Here is a 10466-nt window from a genome sequence, read left to right on the forward strand (position 1 = left end):
GTCCCCAATCCATCGGGAATATGAATGGGGATGGGGACGATATCCCCTCCCGTCCCTAGTACATTAATTTAAAGTGTGTGTGTGTGTGTGTGTTCATTTATTTATTGATAAAGTTATGAAAAATTAAAGACGTAATACTAGACTAATATTTGAAGTTGGTAGTTAATTAAGAATTTAATATTTAAATTTTTTTACATAAATAATCAAAAGTATACTAAACTAGCTACTAGTTGGACTATATAATTTATCACGGGCAAGAATTCCCTTTCCTCAAAAATTCCTAGTGGGGACGAAGATGGGGAGACGTTGGAAAGTTAACTATTTTTTACATGTAAAATGACCATTTGTAGACATAATTTTGAGTGGAGTGTACTTTCAATTTGGATTGGGTCAAAGGGAATTCAAATTTTCCTAAATAAGAACTTTAATTCAATATATATAATGCATTCAAAATGGATAATTGAAGAATGAAAATTGATTTTCAAAATAAACATGTTTGAGTTGGGAAAAATGAAGTTAGGAAGGCTTTGCCTTTGTCCCACAATGGATTTGTTCTACATATAGAAGTTTCTATTCCTCGATAGAGACGGGGATGTGAGCGGGGTGGGGTTGCAGGGACCGGGGTGAGGAGTATACTTCCCACCCCACCCAATGGTCAATGACTAAAAGTGGGATTTGGCTTTTTTTTTTTTTTTTAAAAACATTATTTGAGTTGTAAATAGATTTGTTAGGACTCCTATTGCTAGTCATGTTAGGACTCTATTGTTAGTCACTTCTATTCCTGTTATACTTATGTAGTTTGTATATAGTTGTCACAGGTAATATTGTACAGCTGAGACATTCAATAATACAAACCCTAATCTGGTATCAATCGCCAGGTAATTCCCGATGGCTGATGCCGCGTCTACGGCCGTTTCTTCGGAGCGGACGGTGTCTGATGGTGCTGCGTCTCCCATGCCGACGCCGAACACCCTCTCTTCGGCTCACCATTACGTTAGCATCAAGCTAACCTCTCGTAATTTCCTTTTTTGGAGAGCTCAGTTGGTTCCGTTTCTCCACGGCCAACGTTTAATGGGATTTACGATGTCAAATTTGTGATTTACCCGGGCATTCTGCGGTGACGTGTTACCGTCACTATTCTGATGGGTCTCAGGCTCATATGGTATATCAGGACTCCTCTGACTCGGGTTCTTTGGCTTCTGAGAATTATGTGTTTTTTGAGTTTTACCCCACTTATTTTGTTGTGAAGGATATCCGCACCAAAGCGGTCCTCCTACGGGGTAACAGTTCGGGTGGTTTATATTCCTTGTCGATCTCTTCTCCATCTGCTTTCATTTCGGCTCGGGCGTCGTCTTCTGTGTGGCATAGGCGTCTTGGTCATCCTCATCATCGTGCTTAGAGTCATATCTTGAAGTCTTACTTAGTTAGTTCGTCTAGTAGTTTAGATTCTATTTGTACTGCTTGTCAAATGGGGAAATCTGTGTGTTTCCCTCTTTCTAGTGTTCGTTCTTCTAGTACTCATGTCTTAGATTTGGTTTACAGTGATATTTGGGGCCCTGCCCCGGTTACTTCTGTTAATGGATATCGGTATTTCGTAATTTTTGTCGATGATTTTACTCGCTTTACTTGGTTTTATCCTATGCGTTTAAAGTCAGATTTATATGCTATTTTTGCTCAATTTCGTGCATTGGTTGAGCGCTCTTTTGGTTGTCGAATTAAGTCTGTTCAGTCTGACCTTGGGGCTGAATATAAAAAGTTGCACTCTGAGTTTCTTCGTCTAGGTATTTTTCACAGACAATCATGTGCTTACACTCACGAGCAAAACGGTCGTGTTGAGCGTAAGCACCGTCATATTGTTGAGACAGGCCTTACCTTGCTAGCTCATTCTTTTGTTCCTTCTCGGTTCTGGGATTATGCTTTTGAGTGTGCGGTTTATCTTATTAATCATATGCCAACTCCTGTTTTAGCCAATAAAAGTCCACACACTGTCTTATATCGGTTGCCACCCTCTTATTCCTTTTTGCGTGTCTTCGGTTGTTTGTGTTTTCCACATCTTCGCCCATATAATCGCCATAAGATGAGTTTACGGTCTGCTCCCTGTGTTTTTCTTGGTTATCCTGATTCTTTTCGGGGGTATCGATGTATGGACTTAAACACTAACAAGATTTTCATCTGTAGGCATGTTCGTTTCGATGAGCATGTGTTTCCTTTTGCTACTCAGACAGTTGTGCAGCCCGATGTGAGTCCTCAGTCGCCGCCATGAGGTGTTGCCCGGTTGCCTCCTACTCCTCCTGATTCGGTAGTGTTTCCTACTCCTGTCTGTCAGCCGGTGGTGGTGCCATCTCAGGGTCATCGAGCTACGGCCTCCCGTCAGGTCCTGGTCCCATAACACGGAATCGGGCTCAGAAGGAGGGTGCAGTGCTGGTTGCCTTGTCTGCTGAGTTGTGTCCTTCAGAGCCTACCTGTTATACTCAGGCTGTTCGGTTTCCTGAATGGCGTGAGGCCATGGATGCTGAGTTCAATGCACTGTTGCAGAATCAGACTTGGAAGCTAGTTCCTTTCAAGCAGGGTATGAATGTTGTGGGCTGTAAATGGGTCTTTCGTACCAAGCGAAAGGCGGATGGTTCAATTGATCGGCATAAGGCCAAAACTTGTGGCGAAAGGCTTCAATCAGGTTGCAAGTCAGGATTTCTTTGATACGTTTAGTCCTGTTGTTAAACCTACTACAGTTCGCTTGCTTTTTTCTTTGGCTCTCTCGTTTGGTTGGGCTGTGCGTCAGCTTGATGTGCACAACGTGTTCTTGAACGGGACTTTGGCTAAGACTGTGTATATGGCTCAACCGCCTGGTTATGCCGATTCTGACTTTCCGGGCCAGGTGTGTTTGCTGCAGAGATCCTTGTATGGTCTTAAACAGGCTCCGCGTGCGTGGTTCACGCGTTTGCATACTTTTCTACTGTCTGTTGGTTTTCGGGCCTCTAAGACAGATGTGTCTCTGTTTATTTACTCTCAAGGGGACTTGCGTGTCTATTTGCTTGTTTATGTTGATGATATCCTTGTTATGGGGAGTAGTTCTGATTTGGTGTCTGATCTCCAAACTCTCTGTGGCGTTTAAGATCCGAGATCTTGGCAGTCCATCTTTCTTTCTGGGTATTGAGACCGTGGCTACTGATGGGGGACTGTTGCTCTCTCAAAAGCGGTATATGCTTGATATTCTCAAGCGGGCAGGTATGTCTGACTGCAAGCCTTTGGCAACTCCTATTCCTGTGTCTCGTTCTTCTAGTGTGTCCTCTGAGCCGTATGCAGATCCCACGAGGTACAGGAGCGTTGCTGGTGCTTTGCAGTATCTTACTGTCACTCGTCCGGATTTATCGTTTGCAGTTAATCAATTGTGTCAGCATATGCACACTCCATCAGTGGATCATTGGGCACAACTTAAGAGAGTTCTTCGGTATGTGAAGGGAACTACTCATATGGGTTTGCTACTGCGTAAGTCTTCTCATTCGGTTATTCATGCTTATTGTGACTCGGACTGGGCTGGCTGTCCTCTGGATAGGAAGTCTACAAGTGGTTTTGTTGTATTCTTCGGGTCCAATCTTGTGTCCTGGGTGTGCAAGAAACAGCGTACTGTGGCTCGATCGTCTACCGAAGCAGAATACAAGGCCATTGCGGATGTTTGTGCTGAGGTTACCTGGGTTGTATCTTTACTTCGCAAACTTGGTGTGCCTCCGGCCTCTCCACCAAGATTATGGTGTGATAATCTGGGTGCCACGTATATGTGTGTCAATCCTGTGTTCCATGCTCGCACGAAGCACATTGAGATCGATTATCATTTTGTTCGTGACAAGGTGGCTGCAGGTGAACTTCAGGTTAATTTCATATCTACTAAGGATCAGTTGGCAGATATTTTCACGAATCCTTTGGCGGCTCCTCGTTTTGCCTTTCTTCGTGACAAGCTTCAGGTCGCTGCGCCTCCCTGAGCTTGCGGGGAGTGTTAGGGGGACTCCTATTGTTAGTCATGTTAGGACTCTATTGTTAGTCACTTCTATTCCTGCTATACTTCTGTAGTTTGTATATAGTTGTCACAGGTAATATTGTACAGCTGAGACATTCAATAATACAAACCCTAATCAGATTTGAGTCGATTAATTTATTTGGATGAAATTCCCACTTAAAATTGTATGTAACATTTTTGAGAATCATAGCATAAGTGACAGTGTTGTATTAGGACCACTAAGAAAAGGGCAATGGACCAGGTTCCATATACTATTAATGACCCTACATCAAAAAGACAAAGTACAGAATTCATATTCGTAAGATACAGAATTTCATAACACAAAACACAAAAAATCACAATACAAGGCACATACACATATTATATATTTACTTATTTTTAAAATTTGATTTAAGTACATAACTTGTGTTCATAGGTGCAAAATTTCAAAACATAAGACACAATTACTAACGTGTTTCAAGTACAGAATTCATACTTTTAAAGTATAAAATTTCATAATACAAAACATAAAAACTCATAACATAAGACACGCATATGCACATGGTCTATAATGTCCTGTAAATCCTGGTCCATAGTACAAAGATGGCAAGAAAAGACAGACTACTTGGGATGTGTGTGGTGAATGCTTGTGCTTCTCAAATCCTTGTCCAAGTGAAGTGAGTACAGTACAAGACATTAAGTTTATTATATTTTTAAAAAAAAGACCAATAATTTAGAACAAGACTTACGGGCTATGCCGGTCTTTTATTCTTATTATTTATCATTTTAATGCTCAGACAAATTCTAATTCCTTTTCATTTCACTTCAGAAGCTGTTGGACCACTCCTAGGGCAACGTTGTTGCTATGTACTAATCAAATACAGTAAATAATCTCTTAACTCATTTTCAATATTTGGTATGTTCTGTTCATAGAATTCAGATTTCTCGAGAGTTCCCATTTGGCTGCCTCATCGATGATTATCTAGGCCTTGTCTGCCTCATCGATGATTATCCACGCCTTGTTCGGCACAATGGTTAGTGAATTGCGAATTGTCTTAGCAAGTTTGACCAATAAATTTATAAAAAAGTATTTGATAAAATTAACTGTTTAGATTAGTGATCATGTAAAATGGTTTATTATTATTATTATTATTATTATCATTATTATTTAATACAAGAAATTTAAAAATTATTTATTAAAGAAAAACATAAAGGCAAGCATAAGGAGCCAAAAAAAAACATATATATATGGCGTTTGGGGAAAGAAAATCCTTCCCACCGCTGCTATAAACGTTGAATGCAGGCGCTGTTATGCAACATTTGCATTTTCAGCAGTTTGCTTCAAATCACTAGTCCAAATCACTGAATTACCAAACATAATTTTTGTCAAAACGCCAAAAATAACAGACCCACCATTTTCCAAACGATACCATCTATTTTCCAAATGGGAACACTTTTATTTCACAATTTTTCATTTTAAAAAATTGTATTTCTTGACGTTAGGTAATAGGTAGCTACCAATGAGTTACCAGTTCTGATACAATATAACATTTGAAAATTAAATCTTTTAATTTCTCATTTTACCCCTATTATTTTATAAAAATCGCTACCTTTATTTAATTAACACTCTCTTCCTCTCCTCTATACATTACACACACACACATTATATGGAAATACTAAAATATTGCAACTAAAAATGTCTTGCTTCTAAAATAAAAGGTTAATTCTCATCTTCCAATCTCAAAAAGCTCAATTCTCATCTTCCAATCTCAAAAGCTCATCACGTTGTGAGAATGTAAATCACAATAACTCACAACAAACAAGACCAAACCTAAGTTTCAACATTTGAAAAATTTCTTACTTTTTGTAAATAGTACTCCGTGGCAGATGGTAAAGAAGCTGAGAGTTGTTATGAAAGTGGCAACAGGAGTAAGCACACACCTCCACAGAAATTGAACTGACAAGTATGTATGTCAAGCTCATTCTACTTTTTAGGGAGAGGTAAGTGTGAAAATAACACCGGTCACGTGTTGTGACTTTGTTTACCCAAATAGCCGTAGATTCCTCCGGAGCTTTTGCACCGGAGAAGCAACTATCGACCATACATTCAAAACAAAAATATACATCACAATTAAAGATCAATTGCAAGTTTTGGTCCCAACACTTCACTGAAATGTAAACATCAGGGCACAAAACCCAGTTAAAGATGAAGATGTCAGGCTCCACAAATTGAGTATTACCTTGTCATGCAATATATTCCGCTAAACATATCAGCAGTTCAAAATTCCCACCGGATGAAATTTCAACAAACAAATTGAGCATATGCACTAAGGAACTCAAAGAAAAAAAAAAAACATATCCACAGTGAAGGAAAATGGTTTTAGCCAAAAAAAAAAAAAAAAAAAAACATGATCTATATTCTCCCCGCTGGTGAATACTGCTAGGCACCACCACCATAACCAACATAAGCACACTTGCACTCAGCTAAACTTGGCCTTGGAAAAGTCCATTTCTGGGTGCTGCAAGGTTCAGAGTAAACCAAGGTCAATAAATTCCAGTTGAGCACCCTCTACCACAAATAAATATTATATAAAAGTGTTATGTTCCCACCTCAGCCATGAATTTCTTCAGGATATCTTGTTTCTGCATTTCGTCACTTGAAGGGAGACCCATGGATTTCTGTCGCTGATCAAACTGAACAAAAGCAATTTCATACATTAAAAAAACCAAGTTCCTAGTTAACTAATCAAGCAACAAAGGAATCACAAAACAATTCAAAGCATAGGCAATTAATCAGCATACTCCTAAATTATAAAGAATGTAAGATAATCAACTTAAGTATATTCAATTAGAAAACTACATAATATTCACTCCCAGGTGTGGCATTATAATTTATTTATAAGTTTATACTAAAAAAAACACATTTTATTTAAATTGTGTAAATGTGAATTAGTTAACCCAACAATAAGTTTATNAAAAAAAAAAAAAAAAAAAAAAAACTACTTTACCAATAGGTACATTTATTCAAATCACATCTTCCCACTCTATCCCTTATGACCTAGCTCTGGATCCATCAGAGACATTTACTTGCTTGTATAGCACAAACTTCATGAGTTTGATTTAGCAAATGAAACATATTGTATGTGCATTTCTCCTGTGTGCAAATGTCTAACCCTTATGACCTAGCTCTGGTCCCATCAGAGACCTTTACATAGCAGAAACTCCATGTGTTTGATTTAGCAAATTAAATGTATTATGTGCAAGAACAATAGAACAGGACAGATGAGAATTGAAAATCTTACCATCATTTTTTCCACTGTTGACCTTGTCTCAGGGTCTAGATCTGATAGTTTACTGTTTTCTGGTTCTACCTTCTGGGTATCAATTTCAGGCTCACCCTTCACCAAAAATTTCCACCATTCCATTTGATCACTCTTGGTTAGGAGCAAAGAGATGGATTTTTGGTCCTCTGCAAAAACATGAGCAATATGCAATGAGTTGTCACCATATGATTTAGAAGAAGGCACACAACTATAGTATAGTGTTAGGATTTAAAATAGTTGACAAAAATTTTACACATTTCAAGTAGTTATGCCCACTATTGCCAAGACTTACCCAGGCTCCAGAAGCTATCATCAACCTTGACAGGCTTGTAGAGTTCAGCCTGTAAATAAAAGTGAACAAATATTAAAACTGCAAAGCAGAATTTGTTGAACTTAACCAAACAATTAGTTTCAAGGGCACAACTGTAATAACTGAAAACAGTTGGATTACTTGCATCAATTACTGGTGGCTGACCCTTAAGTCCAACTTTAAGATGGTTCTTTTTTATATCACATTCAATAAACCTAGCCTTTGTTCCAGGAGGTACAGGAATAGTGATAGTGACCTCCTGAAGGCTTTGAACCCAAGAGTAATTATCCATATCAAGGCCATTTCCTTTGTTAGGAGCTGTAGACATATCAAATGGAAAGCATAACAGGAAGGTATTAGTATACAACTTCAGTTAAGGACAGGAGAACAATGCATTTGAGGGTTGAAAAGTTGAAATACAACCAGAGAAACAACCAACATTTATAAAACAAGATAACTCATTGAAGCAGTGACCAAAGTCAAAAGACCAAATTCATAATTGATGTGACTAAAAGTGGAGATACTATTATAGTCAATGAACCTAAAGTGCACTAAATCTTTTGATAGGTGATATCTTGACATCAAAACATATTTCAGACTTACATTAACAGTCAAATTTTAGCATTCAAGCATTAAGGCTTCCCCACTAGAGAATTCTGGAAACAGCAATGCATTTATAGGAGATAATCATGGATGCAGTATTGCAGTATCCATTTGACCTTTTATTTAATAGAAAGTATAAAACAATCTCTCCAGCAATTACACAAACGCAAATTCATCATACATCAGCAATTAATCATAACCGATTAGTAATCTTCATTCACTTAAAACTACACATCAGAACTTGCATAGCAGCTAACTCTCTATCCTTCTAGTTCCATTTTCATTTTTACAGACAAAGGGATGAGAATCAATCATACCTGGGGTGGCAGGAACACATGGATTCACCTATCCTAACCATACCTGGGGTGCCACAATGTGTGCCCCCAGTCCAGAAAATCGTATTAAATCAATTAATCCCACCTCCATAATTAAACTTGAGACTCTAAAGCTATCTATTCATCTCATGCTCACCCTCTAACCACTGGGCCAATCCATATAGTCCCACCTAATAATTTCATTCTCTTTGTTCCTACATCTCCATTTAATCTAGGACACAATATAATGAAACTTCCATTATAAAACTATGATCCATAAAAACACCACAAACACAAGCAGATATACACTTCACTAAACACACAGCAAAGTTTGTTTTCTTCTATGCAATGCACAAACCACGCGGCACAGATGGCATTGCATTATTCAAACCATATATTAACGAAGTTAGGGATAACCCTGGTGCGCTAAAGATCTGATATACAAAGAGGCACATCCATGCTTGCAAATACAACAATGGTGCAAAAGGCGTTCATACAAAGTGACACGTTTATATATATTTAATAAAATTTAAAAAAAAAAAAAAAAGTAATAGTAAAGAATCAATACCTCGAGGTCCTTTCTTTTCATCCTCCGTAGTTCCGGTAGTCTTCTCACCCTCAACTTCCACCTCCTTCACAGGAACAGCAGGTGCGGCGGCGGCGGCGATCGGCGTTTCTTTCATCTTCTTCTCAGTGTTCCCATTCGCCGCCTTCTCTTTCTCCTTCCGCTTTCGCTCCTCGGTGTCGACCTTGTCCTTGACCATCCGAACCACCGCATTCACATCGTTGATCAACGAATCGCTGTTGAACAAATCAGACTCGCGCGCCAGGAACTCCAACGCCGCCTCGAGAAATCCAAGGGGGTTAGCTGGATCAAGAGAGGCCTTAAACGGCTTCGCTGCGGCAGCTGAAGAAGTAGACGTATTAGTTTCCGGCTCTTCGTACTCGGAAAGAATAGCCATGGAATCTGTAGCAAGAAATGAGTCTAGGGTTTTGGGTAGTTTGAAGGACTTAATGAAGTATGTAAAGTGTCAAATACGAAGAGTATTGAGAATTCCAGAAGATCACAAGCCGTTAGAATTGCACATATGCTCCCTGAACGTTTTAAAAATATCACAACTCATCATTTTTCCAATTATAACAGAATTTTATTTTCAGTTATACGTTACGCACTCTTATTATACTTATTATTACTAGTATTATACCCGTGCGTTGCACGAATGAGATTAACGCTTTGGATTAAACCAATATTCAGAATAGGAAACTACTTTTGATTAAAGCAAGGTACACAACACACTTCATGGTACACAACATTTGTAGTATAATTACTACTCTCACTACCTTCAGTCCTTTATGGGTTGTTTGGAATTCTTGGTTCACGGAATAGGTAGGGAATGGCATAGCATTCCCAGTAATAACCTATTCCGTTGTTTGGCATGGGTATTCTCAGGAATTCTTGGTTCACGGAATAGGTAGGGAATGGCATAGCACTCCCAGTAATAACCTATTCCGTTGTTTGGCATTGGTATTCTCAGGAATATTGTCTGGAATAGGTAGGGAATGGCATTCCCAGTAATAACCTATTCCGTTGTTTGGCATTGGTATTCTCAGGAATATTGTCTGGGAAAGGGTATTCTCAGGAATTCTCAGGAATATTGTCTGGGAAAGGGTATTCTCAGGAATTGTCTGGGAAAGGGTAATAGCTATTACCAGGGGTGGGAAAGGGTATTCTCAGGAGTATTGTCTGGGAAAGGGTAATAGCTATTACCAGGGGTCCCCCTATTTTCCCCTATTCCTGACTTCTCAAGAATAGATATTTTATACCAGGGGTCCCCCTATTCTCAAGAATAGGTATTTTATTATAATTTCTTTCTTACCCTTTTTTAAACCTAAAATATTTTACGCTCATTTTTACATTTTTACAC

At 38.7% G+C, this 10466-nt stretch overlaps 1 protein-coding gene across 1 annotated transcript; it reads right to left on the minus strand.

The window, feature by feature from the left end:
• Positions 1-6155: 6155 nt before the first annotated feature.
• On the minus strand, positions 6156-9577 carry LOC116011923 (protein BOBBER 1). The gene is made up of 6 exons (XM_031251357.1): positions 9110-9577; positions 7770-7942; positions 7607-7655; positions 7294-7460; positions 6602-6685; positions 6156-6510 (listed from the first exon to the last, which is right to left on the minus strand). Exons 1-6 carry the CDS (start codon positions 9501-9503, stop codon positions 6472-6474), a joined length of 906 nt encoding a protein of 301 aa, XP_031107217.1. The 5' UTR covers positions 9504-9577; the 3' UTR covers positions 6156-6471.
• Positions 9578-10466: the final 889 nt, after the last annotated feature.

Source organism: Ipomoea triloba, chromosome 3 (assembly GCF_003576645.1).
Source record: "Ipomoea triloba cultivar NCNSP0323 chromosome 3, ASM357664v1".
In the NCBI taxonomy this organism is placed as follows: domain Eukaryota; kingdom Viridiplantae; phylum Streptophyta; class Magnoliopsida; order Solanales; family Convolvulaceae; genus Ipomoea; species Ipomoea triloba.